The sequence below is a fragment of the Podarcis erhardii genome (genome assembly GCF_964252035.2).
Source record: "Podarcis erhardii genome assembly, chromosome: 1".
Lineage (NCBI taxonomy): Eukaryota > Metazoa > Chordata > Lepidosauria > Squamata > Lacertidae > Podarcis > Podarcis erhardii.
This window is the reverse complement of record NC_138497.1, coordinates 58705062-58732660: the sequence shown is the minus strand read 5'-3', so window position 1 is coordinate 58732660 and position 27599 is coordinate 58705062. Positions and strand designations below refer to the sequence as shown.

The following is a 27599-nucleotide window of genomic DNA, read 5'->3' as shown; positions in this document are numbered from 1 at the left end:
ATTTGAATTCTTATAAGGCTCCTTCCTGAAGAAGAGTGTCCACGCAACATGCTTTCCACACTTTTCAGCATGTTACATCTTCTTTACTGAAGTACATATTCATAGGTGCACAAGTACACTTGCAAAAATTATCATTATTCTTGAGAATCTGGGAGGATAAGGCATGAATAGGAAAGATGTAACTGATTCTAGGGGGGAACAAAGGACAAGTAAATTTAGCAGGATTTCTGGTCTGAACACATTCTCAGCAGAAAAGGGGGTTACGTATTCTCTCTCTCCCCCACATACACTCAGCATTTACTTAATTCCTGTTTCACAATATATACCAGGCTGTTAATTTTGAATAGGATCCCACATGTATATATTCAAAATATAATCAAGCACCTTCCATCATGAAAATGAAATCAGCTGCAATATGCAGATTCATATTCTGAGCATGGAGAATTCAAACCTCGGTCCCAGCTGGCCTGATGAATATAGCTACAAGACAAGGACTTCTGAATACAGAATGTTGTTTTGCCGGAAAGAGAAAGAAAAGGGGAGATTTCCAGTTATGTACATGGTTATTGCAATGCTATCCATAGACACTGTCCTTCAAGAATCTGCTTCTGCCTATAATTTCTAAAAAAAAGAATCAACACAGCATTCTGGTAATATCCTTCAGCAGTATTTTCTAGAGGTTTATTTGCTCCTTAGAGAACTGCCTGCCTGTCTCAGACTGAGTGATTCTAAGCTGGTGACTTTGGAAAACAACCTCAAAGTCTAACATCTCATTAAGCTACTATATTATTATGCTGACTGAAGTAACCACTGTGCTGTGGTGCCTCTAAGAAGTGCATGGGGTTCCACACTCCCCTCCCCTGACTCTTTGAACAACCCTACAGGTAGTAATATGGTCCCAGAATACTTCACAGATGTTCTTGTTTGGTTATATGAAAATGATGTAAAATGTGCAGAAAATGTCATCCATTTTAATGCATTGATTAAAATGTGTGTTAATGATTAAAATAATTATTGATTTATTGGGAGTTTAATCCCATTAAAGGCACATAAAGGTACACAGATCCGAAGGTTTGCCTTCTGCAAGTCCAATAAGTTTGTCATGTCACCAGTTTGTATAGTTATAGCATGTTTAAGGGGGAGGAAAGTAATTCTAAGAATATATTTTAAATTATGTATTTGGTCTTTGAGAATGAAAATACACCAGTGAGATTTTCCTTCTACACAGCTCCATTCTGAGGTTATTATGTAGTGGCAAGTTGGACAAAAAATTGCTTCCTTTAGAGTTCTTCAGAAATGTAATTTTCTTTTGATGGGGTAAATTTTTCCACCATCCACTCTTAGAGCGACAATTTAAACTAACCATTTTCAGCATGCCTATTCTGAGAATATATATATATATATATATATATATATATATATATATATATATATATATATTGCACTCAGGGTCAGCCTTGTTATGAAGCAATGTGAAACAACTGCTTCAGGCAACATATGCCAAACAGAGGCTGATTCCCCTGCTCACCATTTTCATCAATGTGTAACATAAAAGAGAGTTTCAATGCAGAGTATGAGAGGGCAGCATAATTTTGACATCACTTCAGGCATGAACATAGTTGCCACCACATCCACGGTCAACAACATTTTCCCAGTCACATAAATGATACTCAATCATGTACCTGATTCAGAAGAAGATGCTGGTGTACTGCTCGTCAACACTAGTTTCAAGAGTATGTTTGAAACGTTTTTCTTTCTTGAGGCACTTGACATTTGTCCTTTTTAAGTTAACGTGCGAAAATATATACTCCAGCAAGATTTATTGCTCCAGACATTGGTACTGAAATAAAATGAATAAATATCAAAGGGAAATAAGAATCATGGTGTTATGATGAAAATTATTGGGGAAATGTAAAAATGGGGGGGGGGGAATACAGGGAATAGAAATATGATTATTCTAAAAATATTTATCAGAAGTATTTTCTAATAAATGCATTCAGGGTTATATTGCTAATCTACTGGTCTGTGATAAAAAATAGCATTTTATTCTCCAAGCAGCCACGATGGAGTACAGTACATAGGGGATCTATTGGTCATGGATACCTTGCAAAAGCGATGAAATCAAAAGTGGGGAAATGGGCATATACCTTCCTTTACAGAAGAGGTAGAAATGCAGTAGTCCTCTAGATGTTGATGGGCTATTCAGTTGGTACTTTTTGCAGTGGCGGAGCTAGCCACTCGGGCACCCGGAGCGGCACACGTGCTGTGTACCTGGGGGTGGGCTGCACAGGGGAGAGACCAGCACAGTGATCCCTGCCCATGGGGGCACTCAACGAGGCAATCTGAGGTGATCCCTGCCCAGGGGGGAGATCAGTGCGGCAATCCGTGGCGATCCCCACCCAGGGGGGCTATCAGTGTGGCAATCCCTGCCCAGGGGGGATTTTGTCACTCCCCTCAGAGATGGCACCTGGGGCGGCCCACACCCACTGCACCCCGCTTCCTACACCTCTGGCTTTTTGCAGTGTGTGTGTGTGTTTTACTAAAACCATAATTTTTGGATTGTTACAGGCAGTAGACCAGGCCTCTAGGCCTATTTTTATCCCAGCTCCAAGACTGCTTCATTCTTTTGTTGTCTTTCACATGCAGACACCTACTTTGATGACATCAGCTCCAGCAAGGATGTGAGGCAGGAAAGACCTCAGAAGGGAATGTCCAGCTACTCCATTTCTACAATAATTCACTGGTTTCAGACCAGCCTATCTGTTTTTGTTTAGGTGTTAATTTTCACCATTTTAGTAGTTCCCTATTTCTTCATAATCCAGAACCACCACCCCCAAAAAAACCAACCGCCCATTAGTTGGTCTAACACCAGTTAGTGATTGGTGCTAATCAATGCTGAGCTAAAAAAGCTTGGGCTGTAATTCTCCTTGAAGTTCCACAAGCTGCAATGTTCATTTTAATTCCAGAAAATAGGGGTTGCTGGCAATTAAATTGCATATTGTCCCTGAAGGCTGGGACAGTGTGTGTGTGTGTGAGTGTGTGTGTGTGTGTGTGTGTGTGTGAGAGAGAGAGAGAGAGAGAGAGAGAGAGAGAGAGAGAGAGAGCGCTTCTCTTTCTTTATAGGAATTTCCTACAATTAGCTAGATAGTCGGGAGTTCTATAATGAATAAGGGCATATGACTAAATTCCTCATCAATGCAGATAATCAATTAAAAAGAAAATCACTGTGACAACCCACATAAGCAAGCTCTAAACAACCTCAAAGAACCACATGCCTACTGCCTGAAAGAAAGGAAAGCCTTATGTCTTACACTGGTTCACTATGAAAAACAGAATCTTAACCACTTACAGCCATTCCTTCCGACAGATCACTGTCTTTCTTGCCACTACACATTAGTGCAGTGGCAGGAGGCCCCCTTTTCTGTATGTGAATTTTGAGGGTTGCTGTGGAAGCTGCCCAGCTGCCTCTATGCCAGGCTTTTTCAGGGACTTTGGGAAGCTGTCAGGGTGAGGAGAGGGGAGAGTCACCTTCTACCCCCTCCATTCCACAGGTGCTTCTTTGGCTCCAACCCTATACCCACAAATGTATTACAATGTATTACAAATGTATTGTTTGGTACTGGGTTTCTTTGGCATCTTAAGTCACGAAGATAGATTATTATTTGTTTGTAGACTTTTCTTACTTTAGTTAACCTGGTTGAGTTAACTAGGGACATTACTAAAACTCCAGGACACTTTGCTACGAATTGCATCTCAAAACAGCTTACTTTTTTTAATAAACAAATTAAAACAGACTGTTCTGGTTGCTTATTCATATCTGTTTAGTGGCTGTGCAATTAATGCAAGTCACATTAGCATTACATGGTTAATTACACAATCATTAAAGCTCCCAATAATTATGATAGCATATTTGGAAGGATTATTATTTATTTAGCAACCATTACTTTTGCCTAACAAGGGCAGCAGCAGAAGGTTAATTAAAAGCCACTTAATTGGCCAAAGCACTCAGGGACAGTGAGAGGAAAAACAAGCCCAATGTTCTGGCAGGTAAATTAACCACACACTTATGATGATCTCACAAAAACAAAGCATTATGCTGAGACTTGGTGGGTATTGAAATGCATTTCTGCTACAAGGGTAAAGAAAATCGAACATCTACAGTTTGTGTAGCTGATTGTGAACCAGTTTGGCATTGTGGGATACAGTGTTGGACTGAGCCTGAGAACACCCAAGTTCTAATGTCTGTCCAGCCATGAAGCTCCCTGGATGGCAATATTCACCATTCAGTCAGATGCTTTACACACAAGCATGCCATTCACACAGGAACTAGTCATCATTAAATGTGTGCCTGAATTTGAAAGAAGCAATAGGTCTTTGTTCAGCGTTAAATCCTGTATTCCTTGTATCCAAACATGGAGTCACATAACTGTACTCTACAGATGGACTACAGATGGAGGTTGCAATCCTGATGTGTGAAACCACCAGGCCAAAATAGTTGGTCTGTGGCCTTGGGCTCCATGATTCCAAAGCGCCACTGGCTCTTCTCTTCCAGGGAGCAGCACATTGGTCAGACTCCTCTCACTAAGAAGGAGGCGGCTCAATTCAGGCACATGAAGCAGTGCTACACCAACCTCAGTCTGCCTTCAGTTAGCACCCCCCACCCATAACTGCCTTCTTACTTATAACCAGGCCAGGGGGTTGCACGGCCTGTCAGCTTCCTCCTCCTTAGGCCCACTGTTGCCCTCGCAGAACTCAGCAGGGAGGAGAAGGATGGGGACAAAGCTAGAATGAATTGGCTCTGCCTGAGAGTTTCTCTGGCTCCACAGACTGTTCATCTCCCTGCCTTTTGCCCTGCTAGCTGCAGTGGACACCAGTCACCATCTATAATAGATTTCCCTATCCCAACCTTCCCCAACCTGGTTCACTCCATTTCAGATGGCAACTCCCATCATCCATGATCATAGGCCACACTGATGAGAATTGTAGTCAGGGGAGGAGGCCTGGGATGTTTTGCCTCAATAGGCAAGATGCGCCCCTGCCACCGCCACCACCAGATCTCAGCCTTTCCCTCTCCCTACCATTGCATCTGCACTGCCGCCAGCCCTGCCACAGCTGCACCTGTGCTGCTGCCACGATGCAGTGGCAAGGGCACAGCATTAGTGGTGAGGGCGGGGGCACTGTTGCGGCAGCAGCATGGGCAAAGTCACAGTGGGGTTGGCAGAAGAGGAGCCGGGCTGGCAGCAGTACAATGGTGGAGATGAGGAGAGGGTTGTATCTGCCTCCTGAGGCAAATTGCTTTGTTTTACCTCATGAAAGCATCAGCCTTGGGCACAAGGTTGGGGAAGGCTGCTCTAACTAAATTGGCATTTCACTTATGTTACAGATGATGCACTGGTTATACCATAGGATTGCCGAGTCTTCAGAAGTTGGAATGTTTGCAAACATTCCATTATATTACAGCAACTCCACCAAGAGAAACTTGTATTAAATGGAGGGGGGTAAATCCCATGCTGTTATTATCACAATGTCAATGGATAATTAATTAATGAGTGGCTACAATTCATCAAATGACAAAGTCCTGTTAATCTTAGTAGCAGGATTTTACCAAATGCTCTTAAAAAAAGTAGAAAACTAATAGTAGCTAGCATGATGTTAGATGTGACAAATGCTATTTCAAAACTCTACCTAGCAATGAAGTTGACTTGGTAGCCTTGGGCAAATCAATCTGCTTAAGTCATTGGGTTCTTGTGAGGATAAAATGTTCATATTAAAGCCATACAGAGCTCATTGGATATTGCATATGACACTGAACATCTTATTTCAAAGCATGAAGTATTACATCCCATGGTGAGCAGTGTTAGGAAGCTTCCTAACTGCAATAACTTCTTTAATAACCAATGAAGGATTTTCTAAGGATCCTTGTCATTTGAATGGAAAATATGGCGTGTACATAATATGGGGTGTACGTATTTGAGGCATCCAGAAATGACAACATCTGTTCAGTTAACATCACCTTTACTGTGTTTTCAGACTAGGTAGTGAGGGAAAGCTTAAACTAAATTTCCAGAGAAATTTGGTAGAGAAACACCACAACGTAACATTTAGCATATTCAAAAGCATTTGCGATGGACAATGGAGGGACCAGATTCCTCATATTCATCTTTGCTGATCCACATTTGCTGGAAGGTCGAAAGAGAAGCCAATATGGATCCCCCAATCCAGACAGAATATTTACGTTCTGGAGGTGCAATCATCTAGAAGAAGGGGGGAGATGAAGAAGGGAACATACAAATTAGGTGACAATCATTCTCATTTTAGTCATCATGTCTTCTAATCCCTATTATTCTCATTCTGGAATATGAAAGCAATACAAGCTTTTGGTTGTGTGACTACGATAGCTACAAAGTGGTATGCAAGTCAGGTCAGTTGTAAATCAATAAAACCATAAAATTATATCTAATCCTCTGCTTTATGACATATTTGCAAGGTGGCCACCAACTAAGCCAATTAGATGAATTCAAGGAGGATAAGGTTTTGAATGGCTACCAGCCATGATGGCTATTCCCCCCCCCCTGTTGGTGACATTATGCCTCTATATATCAGTTGCTAGAAATTGCAAGGGAGGAGGGTACTGCTGTACTTGGGTCTTGCTTATGGACTTCCCATATCATCTGGTTGGCCACTGGGAGGACAGAATGCTGGACTAGATGGAACTTGGCCTGATCTAGAAGGGCTCTTCTTATCTTCTTATCCATCTCAGCCTAGCATCTTCCAAAACACCCCCCAAGTATCTCAAAGGCAGATCACAATGGAAATAGCTATATTCAGTTAGAGACTTAATTGTTAGCATGGTGTATATAGCCATTGACAGACCTATACTCTGATTAAAGTGAGGAAGAGCAATCAGGTGGCTTTGAACAAAAGCCACATAAAATCTGGACATAGATCTCTTGTGTTCTAGCTTCTCATCTTTTCCCCCCTCTAGAAATCACACGCTCCAGCCTATTCATGGCCTCTTAGATTGATGTTAGATGTAACATTGACCTTGATCTTCATTGTACTTGGAGCCAAAGCGGTAATCTCCTTCTGCATACGGTCCCCAATGCCAGGGTACATGGTGGTCCCTCCAGAAAGCACATTATTAGCATAAAGATCTTTACGGATGTCAATATCACATTTCATTATACTGTTATAGGTTGTTTCATGGACACCGGCAGACTCCATCCCTGGAAAGAAATGAAATTACGAGGATTAATTGATCACATATTTCTAAGCAAGCCACTCTCACTTTTTTAAAAGAGTGCGAGAATGTGATACAAAATAAAGAGAGGCTGATTTTAGATCTTTCCCATTATTTTTGATCAGTAGGGTGGGATATGATAGTGAAAATACTTTAGGTGGCTGGTCCAGGTGCTCAGTTGGAGGGATAACAGCAATCCAGTTTACGCAAACGATGGCAGCTTTATATTTATCAACCAGAGCCCTATTTTGATATTAATTAATCTTGTATAAGGACCCCATGCCATCCGTATGTATGTGTGCCTAGAAAGTGTGGGGCATAATATAAGTGCCAATGAGTCCTTTGTGTAACGGATGCTCTTCCCAAAACCAGTTTGTTTGCCATCAGAAGTTTAAGGTTGCATAAGGCATATTATCCAAAGTTCTAAATCTGCAATGTTAACCTAGTGTGAAACATCCATTTTCACACACAAACACATCTTTCCCTTTAAGATACACACGAGCCTGATCCTTTCCTGGTAATGAATGTATTTTTTTAAAAGAAAACAGTGAGAAGTCCCCATATGCACTCCTTAAATCTGATACCAATAAACGTGCAGTGGACACTTGGGTTGCGAACATGATCCATGCAGGAAGCACGTTCACAACCCTCAGCGCAGCGTCTGCACACGCACAGGTTGCGATTCAGTGGTTTTGTGCATGCGCGAGCGCCGAATCCCAGAAGTAACCAGTTCCAGTACTTCCAGGTTCTGCGCAGTGCGCAACCGGAAATCACACAACCCAAAGCGTCTGTAACCCAAGATATGACTGTATTTAGTATTTAGGGGTAAACATTGTTTTAAGTCTTATATGAAGCAAATTCTTGTTAGATTGCTCTGTCTTCCAGGGTACCTCTTCCCATGTATACCAACTACTCAGTCCATTTTGTCAACAAGTGCTCATGCCAAATTAAATTAGATGCAACAGCATTTTCTCTCATCTTTACTTTTTTTGTTCACATAGCAAATATGGTCATGACAGTAACATCTCCAGTATAGCAGTACAATAACATGTTTTCTTCGCCTGTTAACCACAGCCACAGGAAACAAGCGCAGACCCACCTATGAACGATGGCTGGAAGAGAGTTTCAGGGCATCGAAACCGTTCATTGCCAATAGTGATGACTTGACCATCAGGGAGTTCGTAGCTCTTCTCCAGAGAAGAGGAGGATGCAGCAGTGGCCATTTCGTTCTCAAAGTCGAGAGCCACGTAGCAGAGCTTCTCTTTGATGTCTCGCACAATCTCACGCTCAGCTACAAACATCAAGCAGTGAGGTGTAAGACGATAGCAGAGGGCTCTTGGGTTATTTATCAGAATCCTTATAACCACAGTCCTTCCCAGGATGGAAAATCGGTCTCCTTTGGCCCTGCCGCACAGGCAGAACAGAGAAACCCCCAAGAAAACATTTGGGCTACAGCTTTGTCCTTTCAAGGTATGTCTTTTTTAAGAGCTACAGCTTTCCTGACAAAGAGCCAGCCTCCATTTCTCCAAGGAGAACGAAAGATATAACTGCTGCCACTTTAAAGCACACGATTTGAAAATCCCTTCAAAATGTCATGTCTACCAGGGTTAGCCTAAACGACTTCCTTTTTAATTAGCACCTTTCCAGCCTAATCTTTTGGCTCTGAAAGGCGTTAAGAGTGCCTTCCTTATGTAAAAGTCAACTAACTGGTAGAGCATGCTGACTTAAAAGCCACCTGGGTTGGATCTAGACACATCAGTTTAAAGTGTTGTAAATTTAAACAGGGAAAACAGGTAGAGAAAACGGGGCTCCACGTCGCCATCGGGTGGCACAATGTTATATCACACATACAACACATATAAATATAAATCGTTTTTTCTTTACCAGTCTAGCTGAGCCCCTGGGCTATAAATTTGGTATACAGTCCTCCCCTTCCTCTGTCACCTCCTTTAACCATCCAAGGTTGCTATGTGCTGAACCTACATAGGTGATCCCTACCCGTGTGAGTATTAGGACTTTTCTTGAAGAACCTTAATATAGGATAGCAAGCTTCTTAATTCTTAAGTACCCATCTGCTTTCTTTTATCCTTTTATGCATTATAAAACAAATGAAATACTCCTAGTAAAGGCTGAGAAAAGATTCTTATTTTCACATGAAAGCAGCACATATCTTTCATTTGATTTCTTCCCATCAGATGAAAGAAATCACAGAAGTTATTTTGAAAAGTTGGCCAGCTCAGCATTCTTGAAAGGGTCCACTTTAATATTCTGGTGTCTCATAAGGGACAGATGAAGCCAGAAAGCTACTGGTATACTATGAGTGGGGAACCTCAGGTCTGGGGCCAATTGTGGCTCTCCAAGCTTTTCTGTCCAGCCCTTGAAACTCTCTCCAGACTTTGCCCACCCATAGACAGGCACCTCCCTTCTCTTGGCCAGGTCTTCAGCCAGCTGTACTGCAATCCCTCCTCAAAGGCTTCTGTCTGACTTGAACATGTCACTGAACTGTGGTATTGCCTCATGCTTGCCAGGAAGGGAAATGGAGACACGTGTGGGTATAGAAAGCTTTGCCTTTTGTGCAGCTCAAACATGGCATACTACCCATTTTTCCTCTGGTTTCTGAAAGGTTGCCTACAAAGGACTGAGGCCCCCAGGCTAAAAAGGTGTCCCACACCTATGCTTGATTTATGAACTCTTCTTTTGTAAGAAAATCCAGCAATACACCTGGACAGAGAGAGATCCTGGATGGATCATGCAATGAAGAAATCAATGGCAGGAGCAGATACAAGGCCCAATACTTGAAGCTAGCAGTAAGATCTTGTTGTTCGGCTGACCTTCATTCTAACGACTCTTGTATTTCATTTTTGCACATTAGATGGCACAGTGTTGGAAATTTGCTCCTTATGAAAATTAATTGGGTGTTGCGGTCTTAAACATTTGACATAGTTTATAGGCCTTATCTCTTCTTACTCCATGCCCCAGGCTGAAGACTTGACAGTTCAGCAAGCTGTATTCGCTCTCACCATAAGAAAAGTCCTGGATTAGACCAAGGCCCATCTAATCAAGCCTTCTGTTCCCACAGTGACCAACAAGCCTGCAAGCAGTACCTGAGTACTGCACCCATTTGTGATCTCAAGCTGGTCTAGAGAAGCATACTGACTCTGACAGTGGATGAAGAATAGCCGTTGTGGATGGTAACCATTGATAGCCTTATCTTCCATGAATTGGTCTAATCGTCTTTTTAAGTCATCCAAGTTGGCAGCCATCATTACATCTTGTGGAAGAAATTTCCACAGTGTAACTATGCACAGTGTTAAGTCATACTTTCTTTTTGTGCATGCTGAATCTTCCCACATTGCTTATTTTTATGTACCTCAGTCATGTTCCCCCTTACTCTCACTTCCTGTAAAGTAAAAAGCCACACCTGGTGTAACTTTTCAACACAATGGAAGTATTACAGTCCTTTGGCCATTTTAGTAGCCCTTTTCTGAACCTTTCCCACCTCTACAATATCCTTTTAGAGGCTGCAAACTGTAAAAACTAATTCCAAATGCAGGCATATAATTGGTTTGTTTAACGGCATGATGATGATGGCAAACTTATTTTCAGTTCCCGTCCTAATAATCCTTAGCATGGATTTCACCATTTTCACAGCTGCCACATAACCTCAAACTATCATGGGGTGAGGTGCGAAAGAGTGTGCTTAGCAGGTTGCTATTAAATCTTTCTTGTGTCTAGGTTTTGTCTTTTTCTTTCTTTTTCTTTTATTGACTGTTTTTATATTTTTGTATATTTGGGGTGGGAGTGGGGAGCATAAGGAAAATTTTGATTTTTAAAAAAAGAATTAGAAAATCAAAGAACATAATTCATGCCTCGATGCTAGGTGGTTCTTCAATAACATCATGTTGATAATGATCAAGCCACTTTTTAAAGAGAGAAATAAAATATGATACTTATTTATCCAATATGATAACAGAATATAGAATCTTAAGAGTTGGAAGGGACCCAAGGGCATCTAGTCCAACCCCCTGCAATGCAGGAATCTCAGCTAAAGCATCCATGATGTGGCAGAATAAGACAGCATTATCAGAAGTAAACAGGAGGTAAAATTGAAATAATGAATCCCATTAGCAGAAGCCCTGCAGAAGGACTTCTGCTTTTGCAAAGGGGCTTCCCCCTCCTCATGTATCCCTGAAATGGTGAAACAATTGCCTTAGCACAACACCATATTCCTCCCTTGATCTGTAAGAAAAGCACTGATTACCTGTAGTAACAAAAGAGTATCCCCTCTCTGTAAGAATTTTCATGAGATAGTCAGTGAGATCTCTTCCAGCTAGATCCAGTCTCATGATGGCATGTGGCAGGGCATAACCTTCATAGATAGGTACGTTATGTGTGACACCGTCCCCTGAGTCCAGAACTATCCCTAAGAGAGAGGAAGAAAATTAGAAGCGTCAGCATTCTTCTGCGTAGACCTTGCCCTGCCCCACTCTTTCTGCTAAATTAAACCCTTTGACAACAACTGGGATTGAAAGGAGAGACTGCAAATGATAATCCCTCCATTGTCTCCATGCTGAGTGGAACTCAGAGGGAAATTGCTGGCCTATACAAAGAAGAAATTGCCTTCATGAAAGAGTCAGAAATTGCATGGCATTGTTCTCTCTGAAACAGATGCTAATGATAATGATCTTCTTACATTTCTATAGCCTTTCACCAAAAAAAAAAAAAAGGATCCCAAACAATTTGCAAAGAATATCAAAATGCTGATGTATAAACATACAGATTTGCCACTAAAATGTGGAGGTTGTTTTTTTTAATGGAACAATAAAACAACAGCTATTTACAAGGTAACATATATTGCTGCAAAAAGGCCCACCTGTGGTCTCCCTTCCACAGAGAACTCGTGGACTCTCCCTGAACTAGGTGTGAGACAGCCACAGACTGCCCTAATAAACTCAAAAGCTATAGCCACTAAAAACCCTGAATTTTTGAGCTGGATTTTTTTCTGGCTAGTTGACAACCCTATTTAATGGGCGCCCCCAGACTCTCAGTATTTTGCAGGAGGAATTCAGACACAAGCTGGAACTTCAGGTTTGTACAGTTTAAAATGTATTAAAGCACCTCATTGCTCTAGCAAAACAAATCCACCTTAAAATAGAGGACTTTTTGTGGCTTGGGAAAGTCATGGAGAAATGCACTGAAAAGTGTGGGATGGATGCCTGACTAACAGGAAGAAGTATAAATGCTCTGCAAGCAAATCAAGATGACTGTAGGATGAATGCTCAAGAAATATTGGACATAATCTAAACCTGGGGTCAGCAAACTTTTTCAGCAAGGGGCTGGTCCACTGTCCCTCAGACCTTGTGGGGGGCCGGACTATATTGGGGGGGGAATGAACGAATTCCTATGCCCCACAAATAACCCAGAGATGCATTTTAAATAAAAGGACATATTCTACTCATGTAGAAACACGCTGATTCCCGGACCGTCCAGGGGCCGGATTTAGAAGGTGATTGGGCCAGATCCAGCCCCTGGGCCTTAGTTTGTCTCCCCATGATCTAAACACTGAGTAAGTTTTGTGCACACAGATCTTGATGAGTGCTCAATAAATAGGTTGTCTGGAGGGGCACCCTGGATTGGTGCAGTTAGCCAACAAGTCACAGCCCTGGTTGGTAGGGTTGCCATGTACCCAGACATGCCATGTTTCCCGTTTCTGGGGCAGTTGCCAGGAATTTATAGTAAATATGAGATACTTTAAGTCAAAGCCAGGAGCATCATCTTCACTCTGTGTAATTTAGTAACTAACCCATCATACAGTCACGGTGTAGGCACTTTCCTTCTCCATCTTTTTGATGCATAGTTAAGCAAGTTTTCATTTGGCATTTGAATGTATTTTATAAAGCTTGCTGAAGAAAATAGGTCATTTCCAATGCAATTAGAAAACAGGCTACAGTTAAATATGCAGCTATTATTTTGTAGGGGGACAACAATTGCTTCAGGAACATTATCTGGGATAAAAGGGTTTTTCTTCCTGTGCACACCAGCGGGCGGTTGGAGGGGGGAGTATATGAGTGGCTGGCTTCCAACCACTTTGATTTTTTGATTGGAGAAGGGAAGAGTTTAACTCTACAAAACAGCAGTTCTTATTGGTCACAGGCAATTATTGGCTGGAGATTGAGTGTTCCCAATTCTCTCTCTTTTCTTTCCCTATGTTAATTCAGTATGGTAGGGGCTTATCAGAAGATCCGGTTTTCTCATAATAGCTTGGTAAGGAAAAATAGGGGCCAGTGTATTAGACATCAAGATACATATATGTGAGGACACACTTCTTCTTCTTTTAAAGATGATGACACCAATTTCAAACTCACCAGTAGTTCGGCCAGATGCATAGAGAGAAAGAACAGCTTGAATGGCCACATACATTGCAGGCACATTGAAAGTTTCAAACATGATCTGTAGAGGGCAAATGAGAGGGTCTTAGGATCTCTCAGCATAGAAAGAAAATGCTACAATGCTACTAAAATCTGGATTTAAGATACCCAATTTCCCTAGCAGCATTATTTGCTTGGTTCCAAATCGTGCAGAGGAGCTATAGTATCCAAGATAAATCATACTTGCAGTGGTGGACATATGAGAATAAAGGTGTAGTGAAGACAATGATTTCCATTCCATCCGATGGTTGTTCCATGCAGCGCTGCCTCAGTTCCACTGCAGTTTGGCTTCCAACAAAGCCTGTTATTTGTCTCACTGTCCACTGTGGTGGAATTTTACCAGATTAATTACACAACTAATTAAATTATCCTCACGTTATTCCACACCACGCCTAAGTCTATCTTTCAAAGTCCCTAGTGAAGGAAACTGAATGAGGTTGACAAATGATCCCAGACGGTTTACACCAAACAAGACATGCAATTTCATTAATAGTATTGAGCATAATAAATTGGAATAATAAGGTTTCCCCTCTGGATTTTTAAAATGCAGAATTCTGGGCTTGCTGTCTAATTGCAGCCTGACAGCGGTGAAACCCCTTTTATTCTAGCTTTAATCCCTGTTTCTTTTGACAGTAACCTGACTCAGCTCAACTGAAATGGCCTCTAAATTCGTTAATTCACAGTCTCTCCGAAATGAGCAGCTCAGCAGTATACTTCTCTGAGAAAAGGTGGATGACTAGCATTTCATTATCTTTCTCCACTTCTGAAGAGCAATAGACCTTACAGACCTACCACTTATCAGAAATCATTTGCTGCAAAACTGTGAAATTGCTCTTTTGCAGAGTCCGCACAGCCATTTCCACAGCATGGAAGAACAAAGGCAGGCAAGCTCTGCTTCTGATACTTTGGTAGCAGAAAGGTAAATAATTCTCTGTTCTTGGGACATAGAAACTTAGAAATTCGCAATGCATAACTGCTCCTTGTTTTGGTGGTTATCTGTTTGCACTGTAGTCTAAGAGGGTATTCCAGATAGGAGCCTTATGTCTACTGCAAATGGGTCACAAAGATCCTATTATTCTGTTTGTGCATCTGGTATACTTTCATACTTTCAACCTGTCAGAGGACTGACATAAGAACAGGGGAGGGAGGCAGGGGAATACAGAGAGTCTCCAACGCTTCTGAGGAGCAGCTCCTCATTCAGCAGTGGGGAAAGACACAGCTCCAGTGGAGCAGAGAGGGAAGGGGCCAGCCAAGCAAGGAGAGGACTCGAAGATGCTGCGGAGAGCCCAAGCGCCTCACCTAGCCCGGCTGGCCAGGAGGCAGATACGCAACTTCCGTCACCCAGTTTGTGCAGAGGGGTGAAACACAAGGAGGGGAGGCAGAGATTTGGGGTGTCTAAGTTCTTATGTTGAGGGAGAAGCCAGAAGAGGCCGCTCCCGGATTCTGCAAGTGACTAAGATGGACATGAATTTGTTGGTTCTGCACTGCAAATAGTTTGCACCAATAAAACCTGTAAAAGACAGGTCGGAGTCCTGCCTGGTTACTCACAAGCAACCACCACTCGCATCTGACACAACCCTAAATATTTATTGATATTCTGCAGCTTGTCATCCATACCAGTGGGTGGAGCTTGATGGAATGCATCTGAGTTGTCCCTGCCCCTCCCCGCCATCACTCCATCCCAGCTGCCCCGCCCCGCCCCCCTTTGGGGCATGACAGCCACAGCCACTTTTGTTTCTCTGCTAAAACTGGAGTTTTCTAGCTCAGAAGGGAAGCAACATCCAAATAATTACCTGGGTCATTTTTTCTCGATTAGCCTTGGGGTTTAATGGCGCTTCAGTCAGGAGGACAGGGTGCTCTTCTGGGGCAACTCGAAGTTCGTTATAGAAGGAATGGTGCCAAATCTAAGGGACAGGTGGTTGAAGGCAAACATACAGGCAATGTGTGTTGAGTGTTGCCCAATGAATCTTTGCATTTCAAATAGCAAATGTAGCAAAATGAATACAAATATCATTAAGTCAGAGGTCAAACCAAACCCCTGGATGGTAGTGGCAAGGCTGGATAGAGTGGCACACCCACCTCTACTTCTATAGTCCTGCTACTAGTGCCAGTCAGGACAGAACATGAGGGCAAGGAGAAATGCCCTTCTGCTCTGCCAGTTTCCAGGCAGCGAAAGGGCCTGGACTGGGCCCATTGCCATCACCTGATTCACCACATTCCCCACCCCAAAACATCCCATGTTGTGGGTTTCTGCTGACTACCCAGCATTTGAGTGGGAACACTGAGGGTCTCCTCCCTTCCCTGCCGCAGATGAATCATCTCTTACAGTGAAGGCTGATAGGGCTGAGTGGAATTCACCTCTGCCACGTTCAAACCCCCTTCAGCACAGCAAATTGAGGTTTCCAGTCCCTTTATTAGACCCCACGTATTACACAGATATGCTTGTTGTTGTTGTTTAGTCATTTAGTCGTGTCTGACTCTTCACGACCCCATGGACCAGAGCACGCCAGGCACACCTGTCTTCCACTGCCTCTCGCAGTTTGGTCAAACTCATGTTAGTAGCTTTGAGAACACTGTCCAACCATCTCGTCCTCTGTCATCCCCTTCTCCTTGTTCTCTCAATCATCCCAACATCAGGGTCTTTTCCAGGGAGTCTTCTCTTCTCATGAGGTAGCCAAAGTATTGGAGCCTCAGCTTCACAATCTGTCCTTCCAGTGAGCACTCAGGGCTGATTTCCTTAAGAATGGATAGGTTTGAACTTCTTGCAGTCCATGGGACTTTCAAGAGTCTCCTCCAGCACCATAATTCAAAAGCATCAATTCTTCAGCGATCAGCCTTCTTTATGGTCCAGCTCTCACTTCCATACATCACTACTGGGAAAACCACAGCTTTAACAAAAACCACAGCTTTAACAAAAATGAAGGGGAAATGTGTGTGCGTCCTATGGGGCGAATGCAGGCTTTCGCTGAAGCCTGGAGAGCGAGAGGCATCGGTGCGCACCGACCCCTCTCACTCTCCAGGCTTCAGGAAGCTATCCACAAGCCTTGCAAGCCTGGCGGGAGTTCCCGCAGGCTCACGAGGCATGCGGGCAGCAGCCTGCAGCGCCGGCGAGTGTCCGCAAGCCTTGTGTCCGCTGGGCGCGCGAGGCTTGGGGAGGCAGCCTGCAGCCCGAAGCACGCGGAGCCCTCCGGAGGCTGCCCCGTGCTTCGGTCAGGTGTGCACAAGGCTTGGGGCAGCAGCCGCGGCTGGGGGAAGAAATATTTTTTTTGTATTCATTCCCCCCCCCCAAAAAAACGAGGTGCGTCCTATGGGCCGGTGCGCCCTATAGGAAAAAAAATACGGTATATGGACCTTTGTCGGCAAGGTGATGTCTCTGCTTTTTAAGAAGCTGTCTAGGTTTGTCACACAGATATGCAAGTTCCCTCAATTTGCTCTGTTTCCTTGTGTGGAGGGGGATTTCACCACACTGTTCTTTTATGTGTGTGTCACATTTCTGGAACTTCTCACATCACAAACATAAAAAGCTGTTTTATACACAAATACACCATTGGTCTGTTGAGCCAATGACAAGTTAGACATTGGTCTCTGTTTTAAGGGAAATTCTATAATACCTTTACGCCAGAAATTTTAGCTATCTATCATGGAAGTACCCTAACAATGTTGTACTCTCAGCCAGCAAGTCTCAAATGCTGTTTTATATTTTATATCAGATGAAGTGAACAATTCTTATGAGAACTGCTGGTGTTGTTTGGTCTCAGGCCCCACATCTACGAATGACACTTGGTCTCCAGCAAAAATCTACAAAGTGCCAAGTACAGAGGCTCTCCTATAAAAGCTTTTATCTGGACCCAAATGATATACTCAAATGAGTTGTAGTCATATTAAATAAGACATTTTCCACACTTAGGGACCAATTCAAATGTGCAAGAGTGTACACAGTATAATCGTCCTCACATAATTGTGTCATGTGGGAACTGCATGACTGAAAAGCTCATTAAAATTCTCGTGCATATGGAAAATTAGCACAGAAGAGATGCTCGCTTTTGTTTCTCCACAACATGCTATCTTCCCACTTGCTGGGACATTCTTATTTAAGGGTACTTTCAAATAAGCAATCTTCGCTTGTACGCTGAGGTTGTACAGGCCCTCACAGCAGCTACCTACCTGCCAGTTTGAATAAGCTGTTTGTTCATTGACTGCTGCAGTTTAAGTGCCCTCATCCAAGGATGTTCAATTCAAAGCCTTTAAGATTTTATAACAGTGGGAAAACTAGCGTGGTTCATGTGTGATGCATTACATACCAAACTGGGAGGTTTCCGTACCCATAGTACAAAGCTTTTTATGACTGACTAGGTTCCATTTAAGCCCCAATTCCTTTGATTTTGTGAACACCAAAGAGAGATCAGATCTGTTCTCCACAGGCCACCATGGCATTCTCAAATACTTACAATTAAAATGTAAGATGGGGATGTGACCGATTTCCCTTCCATATGCCATTCAAGAGAAATGAACAGCCTCATTAGACATTTATGAAGTCAGAAGAAGAAGATAATGCCCCATTCTTGTGCTCCCCCCCCCCTTCCTACATTAAATGTGCAGTAGCTGTGAATGCATTAACACTCCTCTAGTACCCTAAGTGAATGTTCACTCTGGAAAATGGAGCAGCCCAGATTTGAATATTGTGAACTGAAGTATATGAGCTGAAGAATGCTTCATTTCATTGCCCATGCATTCCATCTCTCACAGCTCCCTGGGAATGTCCAAATGCCTTATGGCAATAAAAACATGCGCATATTTATAGAAACTTTGCAATAAAAGTGTCCTTTCTGTGGCTTACATCCAACTAAATTGTACTGTAAGCCACTGAAACCAATGGACTTAAGGTTGTCAGGTTATTTTATTTCAGTGTGTTTACTCTTGAGTATGACATTGGCACCATACATGTAAAATGACATGATCCTGCTTTAAAACAGTCATTGCTTCCTTCAAAGAATTCTGGATGCTGTTAAGGGTTCTGAGAGTTGTTGGTAGATCTCTGTTCTCCTCACAGAGCTATAATTCCCAGAGTTCCCTGGGGGAGGGATGGATTGTTAAACCATGCTGGGAATTGTCACCCTGACTGGGGCCATGCAGGCTGGGGCTGGTGGGCAACATCTGGAGGGCACCATGTTGGCTACCGCTGGTGTCAAGACCAATGTTTCCATAGGGAATGTATTTATTGAAATATTTCAGTACTGCACATCACCAAAGAAGTTCCACAGTGACATAAAATATTTAGAATGAAAAAGCTTTGGCAATGGAGCCATTGGTAAGTGCTTGGGGCCCAATCTGATTGGGGTGTATTAAAAGTGAGTCCTTTGCTCCTGCTCTTCCCTAGCCTTGCTTGTGGCAATGGATGAGGGAGGAGAACTGGCAAAAGAACTGTTAGAGGAACAGCATCTGCAACTACTCTCATCGCTTGCTTTGTGCTTTTAAGGGGGTCGGCATGATACCAGGATTGCCACAGCTGGCAGCCTGAAGGACACGGCCTCAAGAGAGCACAGTGAAGAAGCCAATTCAGATGCTGCCTCTTAACTGCAAACCCATGTTGCGATACAGAAAGCTGACATTTTAGGAATGGCGAGGGTGAATTATTGAGGTTTAGTGTGTATATGTGTGGGAATTAGGACTGTGTTCCCTGAGGCAGTGAAATGAAGCACAGCGAGAAGTATATGGAAAAGCTATACTTCCATCTAGAGGACGGAAAGTGTATTTTTTCTTTCCTCTACAGACAAACACAGGGAAACTCAGAGACTGTTTCCAGATGACCTGAGCATGAATCCTCATTTGTTGACAGAAGGTTTGCAGGGAGACTAGATGATGCTGACTGTTTATTGAGCATTCATTCCTCATTCTCTGTGGGGAAGACAGGTGATGTTGCATGAAGTGTGTGGACGGAGGAATAGGGAACGGCCAGCCTTTGCCAGGTGTGAGGAGTTGAACCTTTTGGGGCGAATCCAGCCAGCATATATGCCACTATTAAGTTTAGCCAGGCAAAGCAATGAACTGTAAGATAACCAGCCAGACCTGTAAAGAAACCTATTTGATTGTAGTTGGCCAGAGCAGATAATATGGTAAGTTTGGACCTCTATTAAATATGTCTGTGCTTGTGGCGATTCCCTGCTACAGATCTGCTTCATCACTGCCATGCTTTCTTCCCAGGACTTTGCTTCCTCACAGAGGAATAAACACAGCCCCTTACATTTATTCTCCCAGCCATTTAGCTTTTTAAATGCTGAGCCAGCAGTCTGGGAACCATTTCTGTGTGGTGTGATCCCATGGTACCCAGAAGTGTGAGTGAATAATGCAGTTGTGCAGCTTTTATATACACATATACACAGCGCCTTAACAGGGGGCGGGGGGAGAGTGCCAATTAGCTGGTCCCATCCATGGGACCATATTGTTCACAGATGCTTCCCTGCGGAGTGGGATTGAACCACATGGAAGCAGTTACCATGTGGTTGGTTGGGCATGAGAAAGAGACTCTTCCATCTGCCCCTGGATATGCCCCAGGTGTTTTTACTTGCCAATTCAGTCCTGTATACCTGAAGAAGCGTCTCCACCCCCATTGTTCAATACGGACACTGAGGTCCGGTGCCAAGGGCCTTCTGGCAGTTCCCTCACTGTGAGAAGTGAGGTTACAGGGAACCAGACAGAGGGCCTTCTCAGTAGTGGCACCCGCCCTGTGGAACATCCTCCCTTTAGATGTGAAGGAAATAAGCAGCTATTCTATTTTTAAAAGACATCTGAAGGCAGGGAAGTTTTTAATATTTAATGATGTATTGTTTTTAACACTTGATTGGGAGCCACCCAGAGTGGCAGGGGAAACTCAGCCAGATGGGCGGGGTATAAATAATAATTTTTATTTTTATTTTTATTATTTTTTAAAGCAGAAAATAATCACAAATAGTGACAAGTAAACAAAACCTACTGACCTTTTCCATGTCATCCCAGTTAGTGATAATCCCGTGCTCGATGGGATACTTCAGGGTCAGAATCCCTCGTTTGCTCTGTGCTTCATCGCCAACATAGCTGTCTTTTTGTCCCATCCCTACCATAACCCCCTAGAAAAGCAAGCCATCAAAAGGAACATATCAAATTCAGTATCACATTGCAAATGTTTGCCAAGAGTCACTTCTATTGTCATTTCTGCAACATAAAACAATGATACTAGGACCAACAGTGCATGTCTACTCAAAAGTAAGTCCAACTGAATTCAATAGGATTCAGTGCAGCTTACTCACAGCAGCAACATCCTGTACAACACCAAAATTCACCCTCCTTGCCTTCCGTTCTACATCATGGTTGCAGTGCCCCTTATGGCACCCCCAAGGCTCTGTGCCCAGTGTGAAGGAACCAGTAGCTCTCCCTTAAAGCTGCCTCTGTTCACAGGAATGTGTGCATAGGATTGCAACATGAGTAGAAAAAAAATAGTTTTACATGCTTTTCCCATTTCTTTCTTCGACAGTTTCACACAACCACCTCCATTGTTCTACTCAGCAGTTGGTTCCTATTTTACTGAAATGACTTTAAAGCCAAAAGTCAGGAAAAATCTTATCCAAAATAGTGTTTAAAATTAATTTAAAACCTTTTCAGATTATGGTAAATTATTTTACCATTTCAAATGCTGTATTAGAAGGTAAGCATTTGAAGTTTAGTGTCATCTTCAATCTCCTGCTCATTGGACTTTGGAAATATAAATACCACAGGAATGAAACAATAAAAATGAAGCATCTTTTAAGGTGTTAGAATTAAGTGCTAACTTCAGAATCCTATGCATGTTTATTTGGAAGGAAATCCCACTACTGTATATTCAATAGGATTACACTACAACCATTAAAATCAATGGAACTTAAAATGCGTAACTTTGGCTGAATTCCACTCCAGCAATAAAATACTCCTAAACAATTCTTATGGAAAGCCAATGTACATTCCTGTTACTCAGTCTCTGCTTTCTTTTGGCACTGACTAGTATGCAGAAGTTCCAAGACTTTGATTAGCTTCCAGGTTTGGTTTGGTTTTGTTTTTTTAAAACATACTATTTGATGTCAAATATTTTGGATTCCTTTCTTTAAATCTAAATTGCTGACATGGTAAATTATCAAACTGTGGGACTGAAAATCAATTCAGTGATTGCATGGTATCTGTGGAGGGGTGTTAAATAGTGGTACATATTCAGCAGTTTTTTAAAATCAAAAGTTCTAAACAGCAATATGCAAGTAACAAGCTTTGCAGCAAGAGTAAAGTAAATCTGACAACTGGAAAAAAACAGATTTAATGGCCAATGCTTATTCTGTTTCCTTAGGCCTGCATTAATTAGGCAATTATAAGTTTTTTCCATTGTATACATATTTTTACTAGATGCTTGTTAATTTCTTGATGACCTATGGCATTACTTAACAACTATGCTTACAAATCAAGCTACTAATAAGCATCACTGCAAAATAAGATCAACCATATCTGTTACTTGACATGACATCCACAAAATTTTATGCAGCTCCAAAAATGGTTTATGTATTTGAGTAACAGTATGCACATAGCATTAAATTTAAGGACTTAAAAAAAAAATGTAAGAACTGTGTTGCAGAATCAGATCAAAGGTCTATCTATTCCAGCATTTTGTTTCCAGTCATAACCTAGATGCTTCTGGAAGTTGACAATCTTTTTTCCAGCTCCTCAAATCCAAACAGACTTGTTAAACCAAAAATCAAATGGGTCTGGGGAGAAGCACATCAGGGATAGGCTGTGGTTCTTCATGGCAACATGGAATAATAGAGAGCAGATAAAGAGTTATCTCTTTAACACTAGTTACAGATAGGTAGCCGTGTTGGTCTGCCATGGTCAAAACTAAATAAAAAAATTCCTTCCAGTAGCACCTTAAAGACCAACTGAGTTAGTTCTAGGTATGAGCTTTCGTGTGCATGCACACTTCTTCAGATACACTGAAGAAGTGTGCATGCACACGAAAGCTCATACCTAGAACTAACTCAGTTGGTCTTTAAGGTGCTACTGGAAGGAATTTTTTTATTTACTCTTTAACACTGTTCTTGCTAGCAAAAAATGATGCTCTGAAGCTACTGCTGGTGAGCGATCCAACATATTCCGTTGAATAAGAACCTTGTATCTCATTGGGCACATGTACCATGGTTTAGTGTCCTACTTTATCCTGCCTTAAACATGCCATGGGACTTTTCCCCTTTGAACAGCAGGCACCTCACCTCCCCAACCCTGCTTCCCATGCACAATGCTATTTTGGAAGTTCTGTGTTTCAAAAGTGTCTTGCATGTGGTAGATGTAGAGATGGAGACCCACATCTCTTGATTGTGGGCACAATTTCCCCTTAAAATAAAAACTGACCTGGTGCCGGGGTCGTCCAACGATGGATGGAAAAACAGCCCTTGGAGCATCATCTCCGGCAAATCCAGCTTTGCAAAGTCCAGAGCCGTTATCACAGACAAGGGCTGTGGTTTCTTCATCATCACACATGGCTCCTCAGTGTCCTAGGCTGTGGAAACAGTGGTTTAGGGGAAACCCGATCTGGATTATCTGGGAATAATTAAAACTACAAAATGTAATGTTAGGAAAATGGAGAGAGAGAGAGAGAGAGAGAGAGAGAGAGAGAGAGAGAGTGTTAGTTCTCTGGTAAGGTCAGCAAATTTATGAATCAATCCTTTAAATATATACTGTATATATAATTCAGGCTAGCATACACTTTGAGACCATGATTCCCAACATTCCAGGACCTACTGGCATGTCTTAAGCAAGCAAGTACTTTATTACAGTCACAGACCAGCATAAGCAAAACATCTAAATAAATAGCATAACAGTACGAATCTAAGCAAATAATTATTAAATAAATAGGAGCAAAAGAACCAAACGTAGATTTAAACATATACATAGAATACTTAATTAAGCATAGATGGGTGAGTAAAAATTTGTAAGAAAAATTAAAAGATCAGTTAACACAGCTATATGTTTAGGGAAGTTTTTAATGTGTGACATTTTAATGTATTTTTAATCTTTGTTGGAAGCCACCCAGAGTGGCTGGGGAAACCCAGACAGATGGGTGGGGTACAAATAATAAATAATTATAATTATAATTATAATTAGGGATGGGCTTCAGACATATGGATCTAACAATATGGGCCTTCAGTTTAGGACTGAACTATAGCATAGACCATTCTTCGTTGAATATCTATAATGGCATGTCTTGAAACACTTCTGTTTCTGTGGGAATTCTTGACTTTGGCCTTTTCTATCTGTTCCTAAGAGATCCTTTTTACTTGTGCTCCATCAAAATTTAAAGACTTACATTTTCCAGCAACTTTCAACTGTCATTAGCTGTTGTTTGCTCTCTGGGCTGTTTTTATGCTGTTTTAGTGATATGCTGTTGTTTATTTGACTTTTTAAATTGATGGCTATATAATTATTTTGATTTTCTTTGTTTGTTTCACATTGTTGACTGGGGCAGGAAAGGCAGGCTAGAAATTTCATTATAAATAAATAATCCTGGTTTCCACATGAAGCCAAAATTTCCCACACTCCACATAACAGACGGCAGCAGCATCCCTGCTGAATGCACTGTGCTCTGGTGGAAGGGAATACGTTTAGAGAGTCAGGGACCTTGAGCAAGAGGACACATCCTAAGATAAGTGAAGCTAAACAAAAAGAGGGTAGCAGTATAAGAAGGAAAGTGGGAGCAGGGACAGAAAGCCAAGTGGCACATGGAAAATAGACAGACAGCAGACAGAGAGAACCAGAGGTAGACAATACAAATGGAGGGAGGGTGAGAGAGAATGGTAAGATTATGAGCAAGCATCAGGGATGAGACAGAACACAGGGAGCTGCTTTTTGCTGAGTCAGACTGTTGGTCCACCTAGCTCACTATTAGTCCAGTTCCAGCATCCCCAGGGCTGGTGTTTGATGCACATGAAGTTAGCCACAATCCAGGTAATCTGTAACTTCCTGATCAATGCTCTTTAATGAGCTGTCCCTTAAACCAGCTTCTATCCAAGTAGAAAACATAGCTGAGGTGTGTACACACATGACCATTGCACACCTGCTGGTTTGCTAAACTGACATTACAAAGGTGCCACCTTTGGACATTTCAAAGCATTGAAATTATAAAATGCACACGTTGTTCAAAAAACCCATTTAAGTCAGGGATGGGCAACATGTGGCTCCATCTTGCCCAGCCAGGATGGTGAATGGTCATTTATGATGGGAGCTGTAGTCCAGCAATATCTGGAGACCATAGGTCCATAGGCCCCACCCCTGATTTAAATAAGAAATGTATTATTTAAAGCACCACCAAATCTCTACATTATTCCTAACGATATAAACAGTCATAGCAGCAAAGATCTAAAAATAGACCTTCTCTGGAAAGTGTTGGTTAATGTTTTGGAATGGCAGCTGTTCTCATTAAGTGCTCATTTACAAGAACTATTCTGTATCTGTGAACTGTGAATTCCTTATCAAAAGGACTCTTCTGGGAAGTGCATTGAGATAAGTCTGGTTCCACTGACCAAAGACAACTTGCAAATGTGCCTTCTGTTTGGGTTTCTTCAAGTTCAGTTGTAAGGGAATAGGTGCGTCCCTCCAACTAGCAACAACAGTTGTTGGCATCTGTCTTTCTTGAGAGACAATGGAGTGCACCTCTGGGAGCAGGGTCAAATTGCTGCGTTAGCAGCACCAAAGAGACCTTCCCAGGGTACAAGTCTGGGCAATGTGTATGGAGGTTCTGGGCTGCCGGAAGGAGGTGTACAAGGTGCCATCCAATCATCTTAGGAACAGATTTGTGTAGGGTTTACTCCTTAGTCTTTTCTTCTCCTGAAGATATCTCATAAGGCAGCAGAAGTTTAGGACCAGAGTTCTTCTAGATGAGCTACCTTCCCAGGTTGATGAACCCCCATCTGCTCCTCACTTCCCACTACAGTACATGCAGAAACCGCCTTCTTGATGTTGGACCCACTATTGTTCTCATCTGGTCAATCCACCAGAACCTGTCTTCACATGCAGGAAAAGTCACTAACTCACTGAGGGATTGAGACCCATTAGCTACCCTCACCTGGTTTAGCCAGCCAGACAAAGCCATTCCTGGGGTGTGGTTGCTGTTGCATGTTGACAGCTTTTAGGAGCCACAGGTGAGAGCTGAATGCAGGTTGGGAACCAAAGGTGGACAAACTACTCCAGAAGGAGCACAACGTGTCCCCCACCAGAAATATTACCCCTCCTCTAACAATCCATATGACCATAGTAACAACAGAAACAATGAACAAATTGCTTCACAGCATAAAGCCAAAAACAAACAAACAAAAAAAGCAGAATAAAGCACCTAAAAACAAGCTCTTTTTAAAAATGGACACATTTAGTCCACATTTATGCTCAAGTCAATTTGTTAATTCCCGCTTAGATGAAAGATCTAATATATTTTGAGGAGAGCAAAAAAGTGGTTCTGCAAGACTGACAAAATTGGAGGCAAGAAGGAATGGGGGGTGATGGTGTAAAAACATAGTTTGGGGCTAGGAACTATCCGTACCAAGTGAATATCTGGTTTGGGTTGATATCCTACCTGGAAGTAAGTTTCACAGAAATATATTTAGGATTAGGATGCTAGCCAGCTGGACGCAAATTGATTTCTACTGATGCCTACTTCTGTATGGCGAAACAGGCAGTACTTAAATCATCTCCAAAGCTTCAATTATAACATTTGGCTCGTCGTTTTTCTGTGACGTGTTCTCACATCCTGAATGGACACTTGCACTTCTGCCCATGGAGAGAAGTATGCACTCAAGACGTGTGTGGAGTTCATGAGCCCTCTATGGGGTGATGAGTAGGTTGACATTAGTAACTAATTCAAATTGTTTAGGCCTATAGTGTTAGTAACCTGCAGGGTGTCCCACTGGAATAGCAGCAATTCATATATCAAGTGGTTTTGACAGTCACCAAATGATAGTCAGTCTAAAATCAAGGCACTATTTAATATGCTGCTCCAATGGGGTAACTTGAATTAGAAGGGAATGCAATGGTTTATGTCCTCACAAGGAACAAGATCTTCAAGTATACAGTGGAACCTCGGGTTACATACGCTTCAGGTTACAGACTCCGCTAACCCAGAAATATTACCTCGGGTTAAGAACTCTGCTTCAGGATGAGAACAGAAATCGCCCAGCAGTGGCACGGCGGCAGCAGGAGGCCCCACTAGCTAAAGTGGTGCTTCAGGTTAAGAACAGTTTCAGGTTAAGAACAGACCTCCGGAACGAATTAAGTTCTTAACCCGAGGTACCACTTTACTCAGAAGACCAGACACTCTCCCCCCCACACACACACCTGCAGTAACATCAAGTCTTGTCTTATCTTCTAAAAGGTGAAACAATATATGGATGATACTTACCAAACACACCAGGGAATGGTGAAAAACAGCAATAGCTCCCTTGGAACAAATGAAATGATCTCACCTTCTATTTCATTTATATCCAGCTCGTGGAATGAAATTCATAGAACGCCTAGGTCTGCCATGCCATTTTTGGAAACATTTTTTTTCCTAGTTTGTGCTTATCAAAGCAACAGCTTAAAGGGCTAGATAAATTAGGGCAGAGTTTCTGATGCCATTGGATGCCTTCCCACTCTAAACTGCTGACAATGGCTTCCCTCACTTCCTCCACTCTGCCAGTCTCCCTTTTGTCACTTCCTTTTTCCAGTTTACACATAGGCTGAAATAATTTCTAAGCTCATGCCTAGAACTAGGATTTTTGTTTGTTTCATCAGTACCTAGCTCTATGTTTATAGAGCTCTATTTATAGCTCTATTCATACTTAACAGGCATTGGTTTCAAAAGCAGAATTTACCATGTACAGTAGTGGTGAGCAAACTGTACATGTTGTTATCAGGAT

At 42.2% G+C, this 27599-nt stretch overlaps 1 protein-coding gene across 5 annotated transcripts; it reads right to left on the bottom strand.

The window, feature by feature from the left end:
- Positions 1-5998: 5998 nt before the first annotated feature.
- LOC309326772 (actin, alpha cardiac muscle 1-like) lies at positions 5999-27338 on the bottom strand. 5 transcript variants are annotated; one of them, XM_081835758.1, is made up of 9 exons: positions 27101-27320; positions 23065-23212; positions 20643-20771; positions 15462-15572; positions 13606-13690; positions 11502-11663; positions 8340-8531; positions 7045-7226; positions 5999-6254 (listed from the first exon to the last, which is right to left on the bottom strand). In XM_081835758.1, exons 2-9 carry the CDS (start codon positions 23191-23193, stop codon positions 6111-6113), a joined length of 1134 nt encoding a protein of 377 aa, XP_081691884.1. In that variant the 5' UTR covers positions 23194-23212; positions 27101-27320; the 3' UTR covers positions 5999-6110. The 5 variants fall into 5 exon arrangements, with proteins under 5 accessions (XP_081691884.1, XP_081691882.1, XP_081691883.1 ...); XM_081835756.1 differs by having other exon boundaries at positions 23065-23269; positions 27101-27319; XM_081835757.1 differs by having other exon boundaries at positions 23065-23253; positions 27101-27319.
- Positions 27339-27599: the final 261 nt, after the last annotated feature.